This window comes from Perna viridis, chromosome 5 (assembly GCF_037379345.1).
Source record: "Perna viridis isolate PV_CMFRI_1.1 ecotype Kerala chromosome 5, ASM3737934v1, whole genome shotgun sequence".
NCBI lineage: Eukaryota > Metazoa > Mollusca > Bivalvia > Mytilida > Mytilidae > Perna > Perna viridis.
In genome coordinates, this window is record NC_142449.1 from 39,295,280 (window position 1) to 39,320,674 (window position 25,395).

Below are 25,395 nucleotides of genomic sequence, written 5' to 3' on the forward strand. Positions count from 1 at the left end.
AAAAAGGACAAGAGTGGGGTTTTATTGCGTATTTTTTTCATTGATATATGCGGCAGTCACTGGTGTGGAAAATGGCAACAAAAAGTTCCTCAAAAACTGTACGGCTTCGCCGCACAATTAGCATGAATAAAGTTGAGGACATCTACAAAGAAGAGTTTAAAGATAGAAAAAATCAACCAGACAAGCCGTGAGTTGAATTTAATTTCTGTTTATCATTGAATCAAATAAGTTGTAAATATCCCCAGAAAACACCGGTTTGTACAGTGACCATGACCTTGTTGTTGGATCACTTGTCTGACCCCACGTGGCTATTTATAAAAATAGAACAAATAGTCTGTGATTGGAGAATGATTTGTGGTGTAGTAGTTGGTGCTCATGGACCATATTGTTTAGTTGTCACTCGTATGTGGAGGGTGCAACACCTATAGTTAATTTTACTCTCAGACATGTTGATTGAGGAGGCTGGCATTTCCACACTGAGTGCAGCATCAGCTGCAGTTGCTGAATTCGAAAGATGCACCAAAGCAGAATCTGTTAGATGCAGGCAAACTTCACATAACTGTGAATGTGATGCATCTAATGCAAAGATAGAAAAAAACAATTTGAGAGATGATCAATGTAAAATGTGTGAATTAAAGCAAAATAAGACTGAAACTAAAACTAAAATAAGGCGAAGAAGCTTACTCTTCAATGGATTAAGATGGATAAGGGAAACTTTCAGTCAAGATGAATTCATTATGAATGGAAATGATGAGAAAGGAAAGGGCGAGTAAGTTTTTTTAACTGAAACTCTAAAATTTATTACTTTTCATTGTCACATTTGTTTGTTACAACTTATATGTACAAGGTACTTTTTGTATTCTTGAAGTTAATGCAATTTACATGTTTATCTGTTTCATTGAAATAATCCTTATTTATTTAGAATGTCAAGAGCTTTATAATTTGCATTGAGTCTCCCTTAAAATGTATTAGCATACAGAAATGTGATATAATCTAGCTGTATTAAATTGTACTTACCCATTGTCTTACATGTATATGAACATTGCATATAAAAAGCACATCCACTATAAATTTTCATGTGTTGCTTATTAAATTTGATTATAGCAAATTATAGCTGTCAATGCTGCTTGATAAAATTGGATATAATTTTGGTTATTTCATTTAACAGATGCATTTCTTTCATTGAAACAGAATACACAGACATGCTGACTCTTTATTAAGCACAGCTAGTGGCTTTACAAACTACAGAGGACTGTTGAATTTGTGTATTCTTTTATTGGTTAGTAAATTTCAACCTTTTTTAGAACACTCTTTTTTGGTGGTATTCCCTTAAAGTAAGAACTATTAAATTTATCATAAATATGATTTGGGGGTGTAGGATTAATATTATATTGTAGTTAAAATGCTGATGAAATATATGTGTACGATAAGAAAAAAAAATGAATGTGTTCATGAAGGCAATGCATTGATATTAATTTTAGTTCAGTCTATGACATTAACATTTTGTGAACCTTGTCCTAATGGGCAAGTTGATGAAATTTCTACTTAACAAATTTGAAACCTAGGTTGTCCTTCAGCAATGAATGTAAAAATTAAGAATGTAAAAAAAAAGAAAATGATTTGGTTGTTCTCAGGGCAAGTATAATATAACTTTTGCTTGTCTGTTTGGTAGTTTCATTTTTCCTTTTTGTTGGTACATGAACATTTATGTAGCTAATAAGAATTTTAATGCATGGTTTTTACCAAATGATATTTTATACAGCACATCATCGCAACAGTGTATTTTTAGTGCTTTGATTTTTGTTGTTGATATACTGGTAAATGATAGGCTGTTCAAGATTCTTAGCTGACATGCACTGAGCATGCTTGAAAGATATGGTATTGAACTTGACCTTATGGTATACATTATATTGTACATGTACTTATTTATATTTGCTAAAAGAGGAGATTTAATATTTCCATTAGTTTGGAATCAGCTGTTCCTTTCATGAGTTAGATATAGCCTGAAGGTCATATACAATGTATTCATTTGCTATTTTTATTGATAAAATGATTAAATGGTTACTTCTAATTAAAGTGCCCATGTCAGTCAGTGCATACATGTACATATACAAATAATGTACTGTTATACCTTATGGGAGTTCAAATTATTGAAAATTCAAAATTTGGTCTAATACTCTATGCATTTTTATTTCCATTTAAACACAACTGCATTTTATGTCTTTCAAAATGAAGATAAAATATCCTATGAATACTATAACTTTTTGTTTTTGTATTGTATATTTTCCCCAACTTAGTGTGTTCGATAGAAGTACATGTATGTTTATAAACATTTGTTGATATGAATTAATCAGTTTCCATCTGTTCAATTATTTTAGTCCTGTTATATTAAAGAGGAAAATAAATTTGAATATGAATTAATTGAAATTTCTTAGGGAAATCTGGTTTTGATTAAAGATACATGTATGAAGCCCTGACCCTTTTGAAATAATTTCCTTGGCCCTTTTGAAGAAAACATTTCAGTTTTATTTTATAAAGTAAATATATACATTTTACATGTACTTAAACAAAAACAGTTTAGAATGATGCAACCATTTTTATACGCCACTAAAAAAATTGTCTGTGTCATCGGTGTCCATGTGGCCATCCATAGATATTTTGTTTTCATGTGATAACTTTAGTTGTAGTTGACCAATTGTTATAAAATTTTGATATGATTTTACTAACCACTAAAGGAAGGTTCAGTGGGGCAAAGAGGGGTAAAAATAGGTGTTTTATTAAAACCTACAGGGTATGTGGAATGTTTTTTTCTAATTTTGGTTACTCCCTTGATAACATTTTATTCTTTCCGCTAGAATCTTGGATCCCTTGATTACTCTCTCAAATGAAGTTTATTTTACTGGAAAAAGGGTTTGTTATCATTTTTGCCCTCACCACAAAGCTTCACCCTAATGTCTGCCCTTTCATTCTGTAAAATAGTTCTCCGCTGAAATGCTTGATTGTTTGTTTCAAGTTTATGTTTGCCCTTCTTCACTGTTTTTTTAAAGATACTACTAATGTATGTGTATTTACTTTTGACTTTGACACATTTTATACTGGTGCTTTGTAGTTTTTTTTTTATAAATAATTTTAACCCTATAAATTATAGACATAATCTTCATTGTTTGTTTCCAGGCTTTGGCAAACACTAGGTTGTTTCTAGAAAACATTTTGAAGTAAGTATTAACTAAACCTCAGCATTCTTCTTCTTTTTTACATTGTCAATATTAAAAGGATTGTACAAGCATTGAATGTTGATGGAAAATATATCTTTTTCACACTGTACCATGTACTAGTATTTTCTAATTCCAGAAAATGAAAAATATAGATAAACAATTTTCTATAGACATTCTATCACTGTCATGCATTATCCTTGTCATCAAATCAGGCACAATCGTACATTTATTTAAAGATCAGCAGGTCCATTTGCCAGGCTTTTGGAGCTATTTACCTCCTAATAAATGTTATTTTTTTCTCACCAAGTGGAGTTCAAAATAACTTTCAAGAGTGTTGATTTTTTTTCAAATTTCAAATCATAGGTCCTCAATTATGTGTCAGTTTGAGATATTGAAAGGCCAGGACTTAAATAAAAAAAAAAGGATTTCAAAGGTCTTGATTTAGAAATAGAGTGCCTTGGACCTCACAGTACTGCTAATTTGAACCCTATTGTTGGGAAAGAATTTTTCAAATGGGCTATTTTCTGCATTTATTACAAGTAGTCAAGATGTTAATGGCCATTTATTAACATTCTAATTAAAATCCTGTAACTTCAATGGGCATATGGCCTATAACCCCTGCCTTTCTCTATTATTATGATCCTCCAGACCAATAACCATAGTCCACAAAGAGATTTCTTCTTTCTTATTTTTTATGTTTTTTTAGCTCACCTGGCCAAAGGCCATGTGAGCTATTGCCATCACTTGTCTCGTCTGTCGTCACTAACAATTTTTCAAAACTCTTCTCCTCTGAGACTACTTGACCAATTGGAACCAAACTTGGTATGAATGTTCCTTGGGGTATCCTGCATAGAACTGATGTGGGGATTTTTGATCCGTCGAAAGGCAATGCCGCCGTTTCTAAAAATAGAACATAGGGATCAGACAATAGTTTTTCACATATATCTCCAAAACAGTTATGTTAAGCCCAATCTTGACCAGGTAAAAGTGTTTAGCATGATGAGATCTATTTGTGGTTAAATTTTCATTTTAATCTGTTCAGCCATGTTGGAGTTATTGCAGTTTTTTGACGTTTTTTTTTTTGCTATTTTTAATGTTATTTCTTTAAAAATCTTTTCCTCTGACACTACTTGACCAATTGGAACCAAACTTGGTATGAATGTTCCTTGGGATATCCTGCATAGAACTGAAGTGGGGATTTTTGATCCGTCGAAAAACATGACTGCTGTGACTAAAAATAGAATATAGGGGTCAGACAATAGTTTTTCTCATATATCTCCAAAATGGTTAGGGTTAGCCCATTCTGAAAGTGGTAAAAGTGTTAAGCATGATGAGATCTATCTGCGGTCAAATTTTCATTTTAATCTATTAAGCCATGTTGGAGTTATTTCTCTTTTTCAAAGTTTTTTGCTATTTTTAATGTTATTTCTTTCAAAAATCTTTTCCTCTGACACTATTTTACCAATTGAAACAAAACTCGGTATGAATGTTCCTTGGGATATCCTGCATAGAACTGAAGTGGGGATTTTTGATCCGTCGAAAAACATGACTGCTGTGACTAAAAATAGAATATAGGGGTCAGACAACAGTTTTTCTCATATATCTCCAAAATGGTTAGGGTTAGCCCATTCTGAAAGTGGTAAAAGTGTTAAGCATGATGAGATCTATCTGCGGTCAAATTTTCATTTTAATCTATTAAGCCATGTTGGAGTTATTTCTCTTTTTCAAAGTTTTTTGCTGTTTTTAATGTTATTTCTTTCAAAAATCTTTTCCTCTGACACTATTTTACCAATTGAAACAAAACTCGGTAGAAGTGTTCCTTAGGGTATCCTGCATAGAATTGAAGTGGAATTTTTTGATCCATCGAAAAACATGGCCACTGTTACTAAAAATAGAATATAGGGATCAGACAATAGTTTTTCACATATATCTCCAAAACCGTTAGATTAAGCCAAATTCTTTCAATAGCTGATATGATCCTTATTTTTAGGACTACAAAAGTCTTCAGGCATAAAATTTGTTACACACCCGTCTTATAAGAGTTATTGCCCTTGACAGGGGAAAATGACAGGTTTTTTGTTTTTTTTTACAGTTTTCAGCCAATGTCTTGAAAACTATGATAGATTTAGACTTTCATTTACTGAAATGATCCTTATGATAAGTCCTATCAAAGTTTTCTTGAGTCAAAATTGTTGGACAACTTCTTGTTTAATTTATTGCTCTTGAAAGGCAAAATTCAACCAGATGAGCGATTCAGGCTCCTGGGAGCCTCTTGTTTTCACTTTCAGGTATGGGATACTAATAGACCCAGTAAAAATCATAAAACTGATTTTATCTGAACCTTACAGCTGGCCAAATGTTCTCCTTATAGCAGGTAAGTGTGTGCTTATTCTGAAATCCTTAGTCATAGTTTATTTCTCTACCTTACACAGTAGATACAACAATGCATACGTGTACTGTTTTCTTTTTGTCTCAGTGTCTGTCTGGAAGAAAGTTTATGCTTGCTATATATCCCATTTATTGAGTTGGAGTGAAACTTGACAAATTATTGTTTCAGAAACCATGTTCAATTCTCAATTCAATTCAGTATCTTTAGAGATCTCTTTAAAAAAAGTTGCAACAAAGATAGTACAGATGTTATTAATCAAAACATAAACCTTATACTTGTAAATAATTCCATATATAAAAAGTGCTGCCAGATTTTGATTTATAGACTAGATATTTATGGAAAATAAAATTTTATGCGATGTTTTTTTTAGGTTCCAATATTTTTGCTTTAGTTGTTTTCTCCACTGAGAAGTTATTGGCAAACGTAAGTATAGCAAATTGGTTTTTTAACACTTTTCTTCTGTACATAACTTTGATAAGATGTGAAGTTAAATCATTCTTGACAACTTCTCAGGATTTACTTGTTATCATATCCGTATTTACATATAATTCAAGGTCAAGTTTAAATTTCAATATGAGTTCAAGTTCAAGGCCATGAACAACCAGATAAAACCAATTTATTTAGTAACAGAGATATTTTTATTGATCTACTGTTATTGATACTCAGTTTCCAGGTGAAACATATGACATTTTAAGAAGTATTGCAAATTATTTTTGTTTTTCCCAACACTGATAGATAAGCATTTGCACTGTGTTTCTAAAAGACTATTTCCTTATTCTGCAGTGTTAAGATTTCAATAATTGGTTGTAAGAATGAAATTCATTTAAATTCAAAGTGATATAGTCTTTCACTGACATGGTCAAGGTAAAGTCATCTACCATTTTTGATGGTAGACTTGTTGGATTCTGATACTAAAATTAAATTATAAGGAATGACTTCCACATTTTCTTTTCTGTCTATTTGAGTTAACCTCAATGCCCATGGTGCACACTTTGAAATGACCTGCTATGCAGGTTAAGTGTGCATCACATGATTGATGTCATTTCTTTGTAGACCAACAGTCATTTCTTAAGAAGATAGATATTTGTTAGAGGTAACTTAAGAACTGCCCTAATATTATGATCTTTAAAGCCGGCTTGGTATTGGGTCTGTAGGAGATGTTACCGTCAAAATTACTTATATTTTAAAAATTAAAAGTATGAAAATTTGCATTATTCACCATTTATTCAGTCCTATATTCATTTTATTTCTATGATCAAAGAATTGAAAACCTAGTTCCTACTAAATTTGAACCCATGCTGACTGCAAACTTATATTGACCTATATTTTGTGAAGCCCTAGTCCTTGGAAACCTCTGAATCTATCATTTCGTTTTGATATGCTTAGCTATAAAGATTTCAAGTTATTAAAGTCAAGTTGTGGACCTCTTTTACCTTGCATTTTATCCTTTGTTTAGACTATGCACATTAGTTGTTTAAGATCTAGTTCTGGACCTTAAATCTCTGTTGATATTAAAAAAGAAAAACAGGTCATTGATAAATATTTTAACAGGAAGAATAAAGCATTTTGTACTAATAACACAGTTGAATTGAATCAACAGAGAACAAAACTTTAAATAAATCAAAAACATCATCCGATTAGTGTTTGTTTATGATACGTAACTATCAATCTGCATAGATAAACTAGTATGCATATACACAGGTATATAAACAGCAAAATTAATCAAAACTAAAACTCTGTAGACTGGAAGGTTTGTTCAATTTAGTCAGATGTTGGGTTTACAGAGCTTCAAAATGCATTAAAGCAGTTACTTCAAAAAATATCTAATGAATCTGTTAAGTACAGAGTTTGGTTTGGACATATTTCACAGTTTTGTAAGGTTGAAATTATTTACCAAGATAGGTACAATTAAAAATGATAAAATATGAAAACAGATAATATTTTACTTTGGTGACAAGGAGTGGTGATCTCTCCTTACCTTGCTGACAGGGAATGATGACATCTTCCTACAGTGCTGATAGGAAGTGATGACTTCTCCCTACCTTGCTGATAAGGAGTGGTGACTTCTCCCTATTTTACTATTAGGGAGTGATCACTTCTTTCTACCTTGCTGACAGAGAATGGTGACTTCTCTTTACCTTGCTGACAAGGAGTGGTGACTCCCCCCTAACTTGCTGACAGAGAGTGATGACTTCTTCCTACAGTGCTGGTAAGGAGTGATCACTTCTTCCTACCTTGCTATTAGGGAATTATCACTTCTCCTTACCTTGGTATTAGGAGTGATCATTTCTCCATACCTTGCTGATAGGGAGTGGTGATTTTTCCCTACCTTGCTTGTAGGGATTGATGAGTTCTCCCTACCTCAAATCATTTCAATTTGAAGTGTTATGAGCACCGTGATTATTTCTAGGCTTTTAGTGAAATATTTGTCCACATTTCTTAACCCTAAGGTTATCTGAAGTTGATAGCCTTAGAATATGTCCAGTTTTCAGGTCAAAGTGTATTTTAAAAGGAAGTATATATAAAGGCTGTAAAATTTAGGACTATGGTCACTGCCCTTGATAAACTTTTTCATGTACATGTATTTATAGATATTAAAATCTTCAGTGAAGGAGGCATGTAAAATGAAACCCAAAGTATAAAGTGTTCAATGCTACACAACTGCAGCATGTCTTTATATCAGTTAAATGTCATTGGGGAGAGAAGAGGTACTCAATGATTGCCAAACTTTTATTTTTCAAGTTTTGGATCAAACAGGGGTTTAGGGTTATGGAATTATGCCACTCTTGAGGCTTTTGACCTAAATTTGTTTTTGACAATGTCAAGGTTTTGGGTAAATAAGTACTGGTAGTTAACTCAGTAACTGAAGAAAAACAGTCCATGCCATACAAGGATTTCAAATGACAAGACTACCAGTTTACAGCAACCAAACTGAATTGTTGATAATTTGCTTCATTATAAGTCAGTTCTACATGATTGAAGTTAGCTTTTGCTCAAATATGTATTTAACAATTTGTGCAACTTATTTATGATAAGTTTCCTTTCCTATAAGAACATTGCAATAAAAAAACCTTGGTTGAACATGTGAACTCATGGATGTGTGTGAATACAAAAAGGTAGTGTTTGGTTGAAGGTCAGGCCATGGCTTTATCTATTGACTGTTGAATAACCTTTTACTAACAAATATCTACATAGAAGTATTTTAACATTTGTATTATATCATAAGGGTATTTTATCCAATTGAGTCCTTGAATTTACACTTTATATACAATGTTAGATAGTACAAACTATATATCTAGACATAACTCTGCATAGACTGCAGATGTAATAACAAGTAATGTTATATTTTATATGATCTTGTATACATCTTTTGTGCCAATGAACAATTAATCCTTAAATGAACATGTGTTAGATGACAATCAGCTGAAGGGAAATTGTGTGTCAAAAGTCTTTAAATGAAGGATTTGGTTTCATACATTGTGGCAAAACCTGAATCTGACTTAAATATAAGTTAATTGGTAAATCAGTTCTTCAAAAATAAATCAGAAATGGGAGGTATTTTTTAAAAATATTTTTTAAGCATCCCAAAATGTGTCTATTCAATATACAGTCAAACTTCGATGTGTCGAATTCAGAAGAGTCGAAATTTCAAATAACTCCAACAGTCACCCATTAAGCTCCCATTACTCCAACCCAATTTTACCTCTAATTACTTGAACTCTGATGAATCCAAGATTCCAAATCTAGGATAACTCGAGGTTTTCAATCAGTACACTGTATAAAGAAGCTTCAAGTTTAATTAACCCTGATGTCTTGAAGTCAACTAATTAGTTGGAAAACTGATTGCTTTATTACACACCATGATCAAAGTTTTGTTTTTACAGCAATTAGCTAGGGTGATGTAGATACTCGTTGACACCTTCATGGCTTGATTTGTGCATTTGATCCAAAATAGCATGTGTAGTGAGACAAAACAAATTTTATTAATCACACAATAGAATTCAATATACGACGCACAAAATATCTACCAATATGTAGTACCCTGATATAGAGAATTACATGTAAAACAAATGACGTAGAAATAATCATCAACCAAATTTTTTTCATGATATACTTTGCCTGGGATGACTCAAACGTATTTACCTTGTCCCGTCGGCTTTGACGCAACAAAGTGACTGTAAGTGTTTTATGATGAAGTCCCTTTACATCAGTCCATTCATGATAATTGGTGGCACAAATTCAATGGAGAAACCTTGTTATCCCCTTAAAATAGGAGAAATATATTTTATTATACCCCTACCTAAAAAGATAAAGGTATAAAATGATAATGCTGTCCGTCCATCCAGTAGTCCGTTAGTGCATCTATCTGCCCTTTCATCTGTCCATTTGGCCATCTCCAGTTCTAATCTGCAACTCCTCTCAAACTGCTGAATAGAACTTAATGAAACTTTCACGCATTCTTTTTCATATGAGGCAATTGTGTACTTGTAATTTCATATTTTTATATACTCCTTTCTTATATGGTTTCTAGGGAGAGGAGCTGGTTTTTGATTTAGTTTTATAATAACCCACCTTCAATCAGTTAAAAGCATTGAAATGATTGACCAATTACACGTTATCTTTTACAAGTCTTCTTTCTGTACTCAAAAGAATAATTTTTTCATCTGTTTTAGAAATGGCTATCTGAGAAAGTAGGATATGGGATAACAGTGGCTAACCTTGCATTAGTTCTGGTTGTACCAAGTTGTGTCATACTGTATCTCCATCCCAATCCCAGTAAGTATCAAGTTTGTGATACTGTATCTCCATCCAAATGCAAAGTAAGTATCAAGTGATGCGATACTGCATCTCCATCCCAATGGAAGTAAGTACCAAGTGCTGTGATACTAAATCTTCACCCCAATCCCATTAAGTACCAAGTGATGTGATACTGTATCTCCATCCAAATCTATGTAAGTACCATGTGATGTGATGCTGAATCTCCATCCCACTCAAAGTAAGTACCAAGTGATATGATACTAAATCTACACCCTAATTCCAGTTAGTACCAAGTGATGTGATACTGTATCTCCATACGAACCCCTGTAAGTATCAAGTTGTGTGATACTATATCTTCATTCCAATCCTAGTCAGCACCAAGTGATATGATACGGATTCCTCATCCCAATGTTAGTAAGTGGCAAGTGGAGTGATATTGTTTCTTCACCCATGTAAGTACCAACTAGTGTGATACTGTATCTCAATCCCAATCCTAATAAGTAAGTACCAAGCAGTTTCTTAAAGTATCTCCATCCCAATCCTAGTAATTGACTAGTGCTGTGATACTGTATCTCCACCCTATTCCCATTAAGTACCAGTGATGTGATTCTGTATCTAACATCATAGCATTAAATCTGTGATTTTTCAACTCTTTATACTTCTATTCCCCATACTTACTTAAATTCCCAATTCAAAAGCATTGTTCGTCTGAATATAGCTGAAATATTGCTGCTCGGATGTTAAACCCCAACAAACAAACAAACAATCAAAAGCATTGTACATTGTTGTTACTCCAAACAAGACGGTACACCTAGATACAGATAAGTAGTTCTTGGTAATGATACCTCATACTTCGTAAAAAAATAATTCCAAATCACTTTCCAAGTATACCTGAGGAGATGTTTTCAAAACGCTGGAATTTTTTATCGACAACACATTTGTCCACTGTGGTGGGTCCATTTTACCCTACCGGTGCACCTGGTCCATGCATCCAGTTTTTAGAGGAGTCCAAGTTGCTCATTTACATTTTTTTATGTCTGGTCTTTCATATCTGGATTACATTCTTTTGATCTCCACTAGAATCTTGGTTTTCTTGATTACTCTTCAACAAACTATCGACATTCCAATGGGATCAAATTGGGCTCCTCTACTTGCTGACCTATTCCTTCCAAACTTATGTGGCTGACTTTATAGCTGATCTGATCCAAAGGAAGGAACATGGTTTAGCCAGATCCTTTAATCACAGTTTCCACTATATAGTGGATGTATTGAGGACTTGAGATGAAGGATACTACAGGCACTGTTAAGTCAGCCTCATGTCTTGACCTTCACTTGAAGAATGATGGTAAAGGAAAACTATGGACTAAACTATTCGACAAACCCGGTGACTTTTCATTCCGTGTTGTCAACTTTTCATTCGTCTGTGGCAACATCCCTTCAGCACCTGCATATTTCCCGAGTTTTCATATCACAACTCATACTTTAGGCCAGAGTTTGCTGTAACTATGCAATTTTTTGTACTGCACTAAACTTCTAACAAGTAGGATTCTGGAACATGGTTATGTTACTACAACATTGAAGTCATCACTACAGAAGTTTTATGGTTGTCATTATGAACTCATGGATCATTATGGAGTAACTATCTGCACCATAAGAACTTGTTTGTTCAAGGTGTCATGGTTTTCTTTTCTTTTTTCGTCTACCCTGCACTTAAATTTTTATGAGCAACTGGGTGAGTGATTCTAGAAAAGCAAAGGACCCTTACCCTACTGGTACACCTGGTCCATGCCCCTAGTTTTCAGTCTGATTTGCTCATTTAGTTTCGTTGCTTTGTAGGTATTGTTTTAGTTATTGTATGTTCTTTGTTGTATGTGTCTGTTTTCCATGTCTGGTCTTTGTCCCTGGTTACATGTACATTCTTTTGATTTCTGCTAGGATATTTGTTTGTTTGATTACTCCTCCACCCCAATCCTAGTCAGTACCAAGTGGTAAAGATAGTGTGTGTAATTTTGTTTTATTTGTTGTAGTGTTTTCCTGTGTGACCTGCGGATTATACACCATGTTGTGGTTAAAGTTGGTATCATATACCAGTGTTAATCGATGGTGTCGTCTGCAACAGGAAGAGAACAAGAAGATCAAGAGGAGGAAATCTGTCAGTGTTTCTGATTCAAGTAGGTTTATTACTTCTGACCTCTGAATTGCTTATAATGTTCTTTACTCACTCTAAGACTCAGCAAACATGATTTGATATAATACATATTATTGAAAGTAACATTCTAGGGGGAAAATTTTAAAGACCTTAATTATCAAATTTTATTATTATATTTTTGTTCATTTGTTAAGTTTTTTGCAAGGAAATATAATATTCTGCCTTACTAGACTAGATTAAAAGACAAATTTTGCATTTTAAGAAACTTCATGCTATTATGAATAAGGGCCATTACATTTTAAGTTAATTATGAGGAAGGGCTGTGTTTGCCTTGCTGGTAACAACTGTGGCTATTTGTAGTTTGAGTAGAATGATCTAAATGGAAAATATATCAATAAATTTTAGGCCCAACAGCAAATGGGAAGCCAGAAACAATGATGGTCAGTTATCCAGACAATTTGTACTACTCAGGTAAGTAAAGGTATTTCACAATAACATGGGATATAGTTTTACTTTCACACAGTTAATTCACATGTATTGTTATACCCCCACTTAACAAGTGTATAATTGAATTACCATGTCTGTTCATCTAATTTCATTGCAATTATCTCAGCTCCAAATAAATGAATTAATTTAAAATTTGGTTTCATGTGGCTTTTGTATATAGATGTTGCTCACATTGAAGTCAATTTTGGTTGCTGTCCTGTTTTGTGGGGCGTCACAATTTTTTGGTTTTTGAATCTTCATATTCTTATGTCACCGGTTTATGTCAGGAACTTAGTACTCTTTCTGAACAATTCACAGAGTATAGTCCTTACATCAAGTAAAATCTTTTTCAAAATCAGTAAATATATTTCAAGGAATTATTCAACTTATTAATGTTCTATCATTGCTACAAATAAAATTAAAAACAAATGATGATTTAAGGGACTTCTTTATGGCCTTGTAGATGTTTAGTTCTAATTTTCTGTAAGAAAATTCAGTGCCTGCAAAATGTGTCAAGAAGCATTAAATGTGTTAGTCATGTTCTTATAAAATTCTATGTACATTTAGGGAATTATTTTCTTAGGCATACTTTTGAATGTGATTCAAAAAAAATTTTGAAAAGGTGAAATAAAACAGAATTTGTTAATGTGCGTGTGAAGTTGGATATTATTGAACTGTTGATCTACAGATCACATCCAGACCTGTCAACCCTCCAACATAAGGGTTATTCCCACAAAATCTATGAAAATTTGGAATCTCTTGCATAAAAAATTAAGATTTGTGGAAGGTTTTTGGTTAGAATTACTAAATATTTTCCTGAACAAAAAAAAAGAATTTATTTAATTTTTACATCAATTTTTTTTTACGTAAAAATCTCTTACATGACACAGTGTCATGTAAGAGAGAATCTCCCACATGAACTGTATTAAAGGTTTGTATATCTCTGAAATTAGTTTGATGGATTAACATTCAGTCTAAACATTTACAAAAAAAAACTGTTCTAAATTATATGGGAAATACAATTTTATGAATAAAATACATCATGTTATCTTTGAGATTGAATGTATAGTAGTATTTTTACAAGAATAAAAAAAAAACAGTGCTAACAACACTTTGATTAACCTAAAGGGACAAGTGGGGACATTCATGTACCTAGCACGAGTACTTGTGCAACTTCATGTTCTTTCATTTGTTGAACAAAACAAATGTTAAGTCTGTCAAACTGGATAACTTTGTGATGTTCAAAGATCCACCTGATCAAATTAATTTTACAAGTCAAGTCGGATTATTGTGCTTACCATTTGTTATCAGGAGTAACAGCTATTTTTCTCTCAAAACTTTAAAATATGGTGTAAATATGATCACCAGATTATCATCCTCAAGTATAAATCTGCATGTATAGGATTTTTGTATTTGTGTTGGTTTTGTTGTCATGAATTCAAGGTCATTATGTAATTCATAGAGAAATGCATGTATGATTGTTAAATGTTTCATAAATTATCTATCACTGAAGTTTATACAGTACTATATAATCATTTCAGGTAATGATACATATTATCATATATAAAAATCACTCCTTCCTTGATTTGTCATAATGCAGTGAAACTGGTCTAAACAGATAAACAGGTCTAAACTGGAAATATTGATAAACTTGTTTAAAATGAACCATAGATAAACTGGTTTAGACTGGACCATAGATAAACTGGTCTATCTAAACTGGACCAAAGATAAATGGGTTTAAACTGAACCATAGACAAACCAGTCTAAACTGAAACATAGATAAACTGGTCTAAACTGAACATATATAAACTGTTCAAAACTGAACCATAGATAAACTGGTTTAAACTGAACCATAGACAAACCAGTTTAAACTTAACCATAGATAAACTGGTCTAAACTGAACAATAGATAAACATCTAAACTCTTTAAACTAGACAACTTCTTAGGTTCTTTAATATTAATTTTAAAACTTAATAATTACATTCACTGTGCACATCAATAAAATATGCTTATCTCATTGGATAATAGGCTTTACACCTGATGTTTTGTGGGTTGATGAAACACATCTTTATTTAGGCCATGCTCACTATCAAGTGGAACACATGTATTGATCCCTGTGTGTTGCCTCTTTCTGTGTTTATTCAAAATATGATAAAAATAAAATAAGAGAAATACATGAAATGTAATTATAAGAATTTAATGTTTCATTTGTGATGTTTCATCACCATGTACAAGTGTTGACCAAGCATAGCTTTTGGACATGAAGCATTGAAACACTTCATTGAAAAAATGCTACAGTCAACATTTTTACATGCCGAAGCAACATCAAAAATGAAATATGTAAGCTGAACACCTTTGTTGACAAAACAAATTTGTCAGTCCAAAGGGCATTGGTTTAGACAGTTTTCACTGTACTTAGAGTAAGTTTTAAACTTTGAACCCAAAATGGTCCTATCAAAGTTCACAAAAGCTTACATATACATTTTGTAACAAGAATTGTAATGATGAATATGTCGAAGAGACAACAACCCTTTGAGCAAGTCAATCTTAAGCCTAAAAAACAATTTGACAACATCTTTTACAAATTAGCCTATTTATCAGCTTACTGGTATGTCATTGTGTTGAAGCTAGAAGGTGTTATGAATGTAGTATCCTCTTTTTTACCAGAAATATTCTGGGTTTTTTTTAATTAATTTTATAATGTTGGAAATCCTAAATATGCTCTTTTTGATCTTGTAGATTTGTATTATTTTCTGCTGGCACCCACCCTGTGTTATGAACTGAATTTCCCAAGATCTCTCAGAATTAGGAAAAGATTTTTACTAAAGAGAGCTATAGAAATGGTAAGATCAATTCACTGGACTTTGATGCATCTGTGTAATGTAGTAGACATCCTTATATCCATTGACAGTAATATTGTTTGCCTTAATTTACCAGCAAAATATGACACTTTCGTTTCAATAAAGTGCACAAATATTATCCTAAATATGATGAATTATTTTCCTGTGCTTTATATGTAATAATAGTCTTCCACTGATAACAGTAAACCAACTTATTTTCACAGATACCTATTTGTGTATCCGGTATCAATTTTATTTGACTGCTATTTATTTCTTTACAACATACAATATGTCTACTTTCTATTATGTAATAGAAGTGCATTTTTGTGGGACATTATTCTCATGATTTGTCTGACTCACAAAATAAGTGAAAATTGGTGTATTGTGTTTTTGAGTTATCCTTGATAATGTTATTGACTTTTAACAACAATTTCATGGTTTTGTACATTAACTTTAAAAAATTAAATATATTTTCACAATAAATGTGGATATATATTTTATTTTAGTGTCAATGGAGTTCATTGAACATTAGTACTAGGTTCAATTTCAATACAAGAATGCTCATAAGAAGAAATAATCATTTTTACATAGGATTAGAGTTAAGTGTACCAGTAATCATTTTGCTGACTTGAACACTTCATGTCCAGTTTCAATAATTGGTGTGAAATTCAGTTTATCATAGGATCCATGATGACTCTATTTATCATGTTCAATTTGTTTCAGATTTTCCTGTCTCAGTTGATGATAGCTTTAGTGCAACAGGTATGATTTGTTATTACTGAGATAAAAAGTAAGGAACACTCAAAGGAGATGAAGGAGGGCGTAAGAAGCAAGAAATTATTTTTAGCTTGCCTGACTTAATTGAAAATATGATAGCATCTGCTGTTTACCCTGAAAATGATAAATTCTGTTTATTGTTTAATTTTGTTTTTTTTTTTTTTTTTGCATTTTAATTCTCTGACAAATGGGTAACACAATTAACAAGAATAAACTTCACTCAAAAATGTACTTTCATTGTATCATGAGCATCAACACTATAATTTAGATTTTTGTTTATAGTGGATTATTCCAACAATTAATAACTCCATGAAACCACTCAGTGAATTAGAACTTCCAAGGATGTTAGAACGACTACTCAAATTAGCTGTAAGTATTTATAATGTGAGAAAGTCGATAAGGTGCATAACCAGGATATCACAACTTAATCCCCTGCTACATGGAGAACTCAGAAAAAAATGTGTGTGTATGTAAATCAACAACACAAAAATTATTCTTGTCATAGATAGTCTTCCTCTCTCACCAGATATGACCTTCAGCAAGCAGCATGGCAGGTGTTTTTTTAAACAGCTTGACTAGTCACCCAGGTTTTAGTTAGGTTTATCAAGAAGGCTATCAGCTTGATCAAATAACATTCACAGTATTTTATATTGGTTTTTGATTCTGTTTTTATCCCCTGCCCCTTAAGGAAGGAGAAATATAGTGGTGTTTATCTCATGTCTGTCCATCACACTTATCTTGAGGACCTCTGAAATTGCTGAACTGATTTTGTTCAAATTTTATAGGATTGTTTGGCACAATATGTATTTAGTCATTTTGATTCAACAAATTTTTACGAGAGTTGTGGGACTTTGATCATTTCATGCATTGTCAAATTGAACTGGAAAGTAAAATTCCTCTGAAACCATTGCATGGATTTTGTTCAAAATTTGGTGAGTTTCCCCCAATTTTTAAGCCTCTTTTACCATAGATTGAATATAGAGTTAAATCCTAGTTTTGTTAAAAATACGTTGTTTTATAAGCGTTTTACCTCTACATTACATAACGATATCAGTGATATGCAGTCACAAACCTGGATGTGTCAAAATCTCATATAACTCTTACTAATTTGACAATCCCGGCGAAACTCCCCTAACTCCATTACAATTTTACCTCAGATAACATGAGGTTTTCAATCAGTCCCCTTGATAGGTATTCAAGATTAATCAACTCTGATGTCTCGATGCAAATGAATTTGTCGGAAAACTGATTGCTTTATTACAAACCATGATTGAAGTTTATTTTTACCAAGTTTAGTGTGGCTTATGTAATTACTCATTACCTTTATGACATGATTTGTGTATTTACAATAATAAATAGATTGTGTTGTACTAACATACACTTTTGAACGTTCACACTTTGGGTTTCAGATCAACAGTGATATCTGGTATTTTGATTTAAAAAAAATAAATAAATAAATAAAAAAATTACTGATAAATTTTACTTGTAAAATTGATATCCAATCAGTTAACTACACACCAGACAGACAATAGTAACTGATATATTTATACTTCGTTTGCTTTGCTTGTGAATCTCAAATTTTATTGTAATAAATGCACATGGTTTGATGATTCTCCTGATTTGGAGTTTTTCAAAGCAACATGTTTTGTACTAATGACATTATCGATGTCAAAACAATAAACAAAAATATTCCCTAATCATTTGATATTCACTCAGTATATTGATATTGATATACAGCACACAAAAAGATACGAAAAACATGAGGAAATACTCTGATTAAGTGAAGTACACATACAAGTAAAACAAGTCATTTAATAAGCAGAAATAATCACCAACAAATATATTTTGGGGTTATACTTGACCTGGGATGACTTGAACCTCTGAGAACTCTTACACTTTTGCCCGGTCTTTTCAACTTCGACTTAATTAGGTTTGATTGTACATATTTATATTCCTACTGGGCTTTCAAACTTTTGCTGGTGTTGGGGGGATATGGCTACCTGTAGAGATCTTAATTATTATTTCAGAAATCAAAGTGTAATCATGATAAGAGTGGGGTATGATCAGCATTTCTTCAATATTATATATTCAAAGCTCAGTACAAGATTGAATAATGTCATATGATTTTCACATTTATCCTGTAGAAGTAATAGACAAAAACTGTACTGTTATTCATAAATTTGCTCAGTAGTTGTTTAATATTTTTTCCAGGTACCCAACCATATAATCTGGCTTATATTTTTCTATACTTTCTTCCATTCATCACTGAATGTTATTGCAGAAATCCTTAGATTTGGTGATAGAAGTTTTTACAAAGATTGGTGGTAAGTAGCAATTTATATAGTTGTCATTTTTCTTTACCAACTTTTGGGGATTTAATGATATAGTCATTTAACTGAGAGGACTGTGAAATTATAACACAACACCTGAAGATTCTAGAAAATTAATGTAAAAACTCAGTTTTCTGCACTTTTTTACCATGCTTGGAAGTATACATTAGATATTTGGTCTGAACGAGTTACAGATTAAGGTTGAATTTTGTTCTGGTCTGTTGATTATTTATGAGTTTATGAACTTTGGATAAAGAAAAACTAATGCACTCAGTTTTCTACACTTTTCTATTATGCGTGAAGTTTGCATCAACAGATGTTTCTTCCGGTAGGGGACTGTTTATTACCAATGCAATACTCTCAGAATGCGTTTTGAAACCAGTACACATGCTGATGAATTTGGGTAGTTACTGTATTATTTTATTATTTTTTCAGGAATTCAGAAACTGTGGATACATTTTGGAAAACATGGAATGTTCCAGTTCACAGGTGGTGTGTAAGGTAAGTTGACACTTTTAATAAATATGGATAATATAATAAGAATAGGTACAGTGAATATGTCAAAGAGACAACTCCACCATAATGAAAATATCAGCCCAAGGCCACCCTTTGGTCTTCAATGAATGACAAGGAAACCCTCACAGCACAGGGCAGGCTGCAGCTGGCCCCAAAACATTATTATACAAAGGTATAGTGAAAGAGTTGCCCTTTATACTGAAGTTACATAAAAATAAACTGAAGGTGAAAACGAAACAAGACATACAGGTGGCCAGAAATTCCCGACTTCAAACAAAAAATGTGACCTGGTTAAAGTACTTTGGTATGGTCACAACTATCCCCCATTAAAATCTGGCCACTTTGGAAAAAATGTTACACAATTAAACACACCTAAAATTTAGTTCAAAAAGGTCTGAGTCCCTTGTTACAACAGAAATGAGGAAACTGAATATAAATTATACAAATCTGCAAACTAAGGACTACTAGCAGTTTATGACATGCAAGCTGAACACCAGTTTAAACCTACAAAAATGTATGTCCTCATCATATGTAAAATCAATTGTAATTCTTCCCATTCGAAGTTGAGAACAGCAGTCCATCATAAGTCATACAATAAGGACACAACCCATGTCATGTCAAAAACTGCTTTTAAAGTTGTTTTTTTTTTAATTTCTATGTAAAGACCCTATGAGCAAATCAATGTTAATACCTGCACTCATTGATCCTTTACAAGTTCATTTCTACTGTAGAATGAGTTCTTTTTATCAGTTATAAGTATTGGAGTGTGCTATTAAAATATATTTAAAAATATTTAATGATATTTTAATGTAGAATAATTCACTTCAAATAGTTCACTTCTTTTTTTTCTTCAGGCATTTGTATAAGCCACTTGTTAAGAGAGGATATTCTAAAATGTTTGCATCAATAGCTGTTTTTGCATTATCAGCTTTCTTCCATGAGGTATGTATAATACATAGTCCAGTAATTATTCTGGTATCATAATCTTATGGGTCAGTGATACTCAAAATCAATTGGAAACAAAAGTTTTTCCCCCAAAAAATCATAGATATGTAGAATGCCATGACCATGTTCACATGTCAGTGTCTTTGTCATTGTATGGATGAACAGGCTGCAGAATGCCATGACCATGTTCACATGTCAGTGTCTGCCATTGAATCGGTGAACAGGCTGCAGAATGCCATGATCATGTTCATATGTCAGTGTTCCAGTCATTGTATCGATGAACAGGCTACAGAAATCCATGACCATATTCACATGTCAGTGTCTTTGCCATTGAATCAATGAACAGGCTGCAGAATGCCATGACCATGTTCACATGTTGGCGTCTTTGCCATTGTATCGATGAACAGGCTGCAGAATGCCATGACCATGTTCACATGTCAGTGATGACCAAATACATGTAAATGACTGGAAATTTATAAATAACATCAATTTGTTTAGAATCCAAAGTTATATTTTTTTCTATTTGCTTTTTTTTTCTACTTCAGTTCCTTGTCAGTGTTCCATTAAGAATGTTCAGAGTTTGGGCTTTCTCTGCCATGTTGGGACAGGTACGTTTACAACCAGCTAAAGTACACAAGTGGCATATTCAGTGCTGCAAATGATATTCATGTAATATCTTGCTTTTATGTATATAAAAATTTTTTCAGGATTAATATCTGTATGGCACTTGGTCTAATATTGACATTAAAATAATAAAATCTCCATTTTATACCCTGCCACACAAAGTGGCTAAGTATTATGTGATACCTCCAAATAGTTGCATGTCAATCCATCTGGTCCATTCATCTGTCCATCCCCTGATGGTTTCCAGATGATAACTTGAGAAACTTCACACAGTCGTTCAGTGCGATAAAATACAGATTAAATTCAGCAAAATCCAAAATATATGTACATTTTGCCACCCCCATTTTTCACCTAATGTTCCATTCATGCCCTATTTTTTAGACTTTATAATGCAGAGTTTGTCATTGCTTCCAGTATAATGATTTACATTTTATTAAATTTCATTATTATAAATATGAATAAAAGCTGTATATTTCACTTTCCTAGTTCAGGTTTTACATACATGTAAGTCACAGCAATTGATAAATCAATGAAATTAATTTTTTTCCTGTCTTTTTCAGGTGCCATTTTCCTTAATTGTCAACAAGTACATTCATGATGGCAAGTTGGGCAACATGGCAGTGTGGCTGTCATTGATTTTAGGTCAACCGATTGCCATTTTTGCATATGTCCATGACTACTACATTAACAACACGATACCAACATCTTGAAACCTTGACCTATTAACTTTCTATTCTGTGATATTAATTGTGCTTGTATGAGCAACCTATTTCTGTTTTGACTGAACTTTTTTGTATTCCTGTACTTTGTATGAAGAATTTATCTTCCATGATAAAACATGTTTGTCTTGTATTTCACTTTATAAAAACTATACATTATTTTTTTTTATCAGAGGCTTCCAAATATCTTTTCTCAAATGAAATTTTCAATTTGATTAACACACCATCATTAAGCATTGTTGGTTTGATTTTACAGTTTTGATAACTAGTTTAAAATGTTCAGATTTTGGTTTTCACTTTTATTTTACTTTTATACTTTGGTCAGTAATTCCCTGTTTGATTTTTATGTTATTTTTGTAGTCTGTAATCATGTTCATAAGCATTTCAAAATGCTCAGGGAATTTAATGTTTGTAAACTTCCTTTCCTCCTTGTATTATGTAAGTCACTGTCTTTATACTATCAATTAAGCGTCATTTTGACCTCCTCCAATTTACATGGTTATGTAGAAAAAATGTCATTTATGCATAATTTTCATTTTTAAAGCATAGTATAAATGTTTTTATTTACTTTTTAAAGCACCATAGTGTTTTTGTATGTATATGTAACATATTCCACTGACATTGACATGAGTTAGTTTAGATTTGGAGCTTGTGAGCATTTTTGCTATGATTTATTATTGATAATGCCAATTTAAGTAGGGGAGGATATTGAAGGGAAAAGTACAGTTTCCTCTTTCAACATGAATGGTTATTTGAGCCAGAAAGGGGAAGATTTACCAACACTAGTTTTGGGTCTACTATTTTGTTGAAATTTCCTATTTGCATATTTTAGAGCTAAACTGACTCCTATTATACAGAAAATACAAGCTGTTGTATCATTATTTAGTCATAATGTGGCCACGAAATACTGCTTCTATACAGTTTTCAAAGAATTTTTTTTACAAAAATGAGAGTATTAGGGGTAGTTCTTAAATTGAGAAATATAGATAGCAAGCTTTGAACTACAAAATATTTTGTCAGGCGTTGTATTGATACATGAGGTTATTTTTGTTTAAATTTCAAAGAGTCCAACAAATATACTCTATATTTTCTGCATTAAAATTTCTCATGAAATAAGCTGTTTCACCAAATGTTAGCTGCTTTTTCAATTTTGCTTTATTTTCATCTTCAACACATGCATTAACAGCAATTATGCTTTTTTTGTATAAAGGTTCATATTAAACTAGTTATTTGTGCAATTTTCAAATTTATTTGAGACACTTAAGTTTTTGGGGCAAATTCTGATGTTTTCTGAACATACTCCTTTGTTAGTATTTACTGTTATATTTATGTTTGCTTTAAGAACCAATGGCATCTCTGTGAAACATGGTCTTGACAGAAAAAATTGTGCTATTTCTTGGCATGATGTACCTCAATTAATGTTATTAGCTGCTAGAAAATGTTGTTGAAAGGTTGATATACATTTAGATCTTTGCAATAGATTTTTCATGATTTTGTATGTTGTGAGTTGTGACTGATTCAAGTGCCATATTGTTTTTTTTTTCTGTTTGTATTGAACAAAGTATAATTTATATTGTCATTGTGTTTTTAATTTTGATCAATTAACTGTTAAGGGTTTTAAGGTTAAGAATTTTACTGCACATTTCTTTTCAATGTAGGATTTATAGAATGTAAAAGAAATGCAACAAATACATTATTTGAATGTGTTGATCATTTTAAGTAATGATACCAATTCTTTAATAAAGTTGTTTTGGGGGGTGCTCATTGTACACATTCATTTTGAAAAATTCTCAATATATAAAGCCACTTACTTGATAAGTGGAAATTACTACAATCATTTTAAATAAAGTCAATTCATACCATTTATCTTTCAATTTTCAGTTGTACAGTGATAAGTACCAGAATTATTGTCATAAGTCATCCTTGTATAGGCCAGCAGCATTGGATAAGCTGATACTTAACAAAGCTTTTAATGCCAAATATCACCTATTTAGTCTCATATCTGCTTTATATATGATGTAAGTAATAAACATTGTTAAATTTATTTATTTTTTTGCTAGGTGTACATTTTCAATGGAACCAATCATGACTTTTGCTGGTATACTAACAAAGGCAAACACAGCATTGCTAAATATCTTCAGTGTGTTGTTTGGTCAAAGTTTCATAAAAAAAAAAAAAAAAAAAACTCAAATTGTGATTTTCCTCAATTCCTTTCCCCACTAAGATTTTATCTAATCAATCACTTGTAATTAAATTTTTAATGGGAAAAAACTCAAAATATTTGAAGTAAACCTAAGTTTGAGATTTTTTAAAAATAAAACCTACGATAGGATAATATTAAAAAAGTACCTCTTTAAACTGTTAAGAAATTGGTTTTTCAGAGGTGTCTGGTTAATTCGGGTATCACAATACATTGTACAGAATCACATGTACAGGCTTTTTTGTCAGTATTTCTGCCAATTACTACTTTAATATATCGTTCATCAGAATGTATCATTTATTTTATAACAATTTAATTTGATGTCTTTAATATTTTGTTAATAATGTAAACTTTACAATTTGAAAATAAAATAATTTCATTTGATTATTTTGTATTAGCTGTTTGGATTTCATTTTAAAGGTTGGTGTGAAGTTGTTCACATAAAATAACATTATGAGTAGTTAAAACTTATTTTGTATTTATTTCAAAGTAGCTATTCCTCAGATGTATAATATTGAAGTATTGTAGATAATAAACAACTTTACACTAAAATGTACCTCACCTAAATTGGTACTGAGAAGAATGTCAATCTGTTGACAGGTTGTTAATGTAATGCTTCATAAAACGTTAAAAATAAATCATGGAAACTCTGTTTTATCATTGTTTCACCATGTGTGGGCCATTTATGTTGCATTGTTTTACCCCCAAGTGATAGTGAAATCATATTTTGAAAATCTGTTGAAAGAAGATCTGATAAGGGAGAATTTTCTTGAAAATTCAAGAAGGTAATTAAACTTAATTAAGCTTTTCAACCATAATATTCTAAAAACCAGTAGTTTACTCAGTAGGTTATAAGGTGCTTCACTCAACACTATCAATGATCTGGATAGATGCTAAAATATTGCAGATGTACAGATATGAAACATACTGGAGAAAGGCATGTACATATATAAATGGCTGAAGAACACAAAGAAATATTATGCTTATAAAAAGAGGGCTCTGAACTTAAATTTACTAAAGTCATTAAATTAAAATGTATTTGATTCTTGGATGTATCATCATGACTGACCAAGACAGATTTATTTAATCTGCAGTATTCTTTGACATGTCATGAGTGCATTGACAGGTGTTTTTACAAAAGCCCAACATGTTCATCAAGTCAATACTCCTTTGTTGAGAGTGTATCTTTTAGTTTTACATAATTAAATTGATCACTTTTATCTGACTTTTACCATGTCCTTTATTTCCAGGTTCCTCACTCATCTACTTCCTGTTTACCTTTTTATGTAATGCATAATGGAAATTTCAAAACAGATTCCTTAGCTTTTTTAGGAGAAAATGCTTAGATATTTGGTACATATTCGCATGATGATTTGTACTGATCTCCTTATTTCAGGTTAGACAGAATTATGTAGGGGTATTTTAGCATGATGTAGCATGCAACATG

The 25,395-nt window shown here is 31.9% G+C and overlaps 1 protein-coding gene across 2 annotated transcripts; it reads left to right on the top strand.

Moving 5' to 3' along the window:
- The first annotated feature begins 45 nt into the window (after nt 1-45).
- Nucleotides 46-24,600, top strand: LOC148617442 (diacylglycerol O-acyltransferase 1-like). Of its 2 annotated transcripts, none has more exons than XM_088585046.1 (16): nt 46-187; nt 1,192-1,279; nt 3,175-3,215; nt 5,504-5,589; nt 5,975-6,027; nt 10,278-10,380; nt 12,390-12,533; nt 12,917-12,982; nt 15,737-15,840; nt 16,561-16,599; nt 16,897-16,983; nt 18,826-18,938; nt 19,380-19,445; nt 20,315-20,402; nt 20,951-21,013; nt 21,590-24,600. In XM_088585046.1, exons 1-16 carry the CDS (start codon nt 48-50, stop codon nt 21,737-21,739), a joined length of 1,431 nt encoding a protein of 476 aa, XP_088441172.1. In that variant the 5' UTR covers nt 46-47; the 3' UTR covers nt 21,740-24,600. The 2 variants fall into 2 exon arrangements, with proteins under 2 accessions (XP_088441172.1, XP_088441170.1); XM_088585044.1 differs by lacking the exon at nt 46-187 and adding an exon at nt 312-769.
- Nucleotides 24,601-25,395: the final 795 nt, after the last annotated feature.

Excerpts from the sequence above, each read along its gene's own strand:
- LOC148617442 (XM_088585044.1), top strand. The coding sequence starts at position 447 with ATGTTGATTGAGGAGGCTGGCATTTCCACACTGAGTGCAGCATCAGCT. Across the intron at positions 18,939-19,379 it reads AGTTTTTACAAAGATTGGTG|GAATTCAGAAACTGTGGATA; the intron begins GTAAGTAGCAAT and ends TTATTTTTTCAG. Across the intron at positions 19,446-20,314 it reads GTTCACAGGTGGTGTGTAAG|GCATTTGTATAAGCCACTTG; the intron begins GTAAGTTGACAC and ends TTTTTTCTTCAG.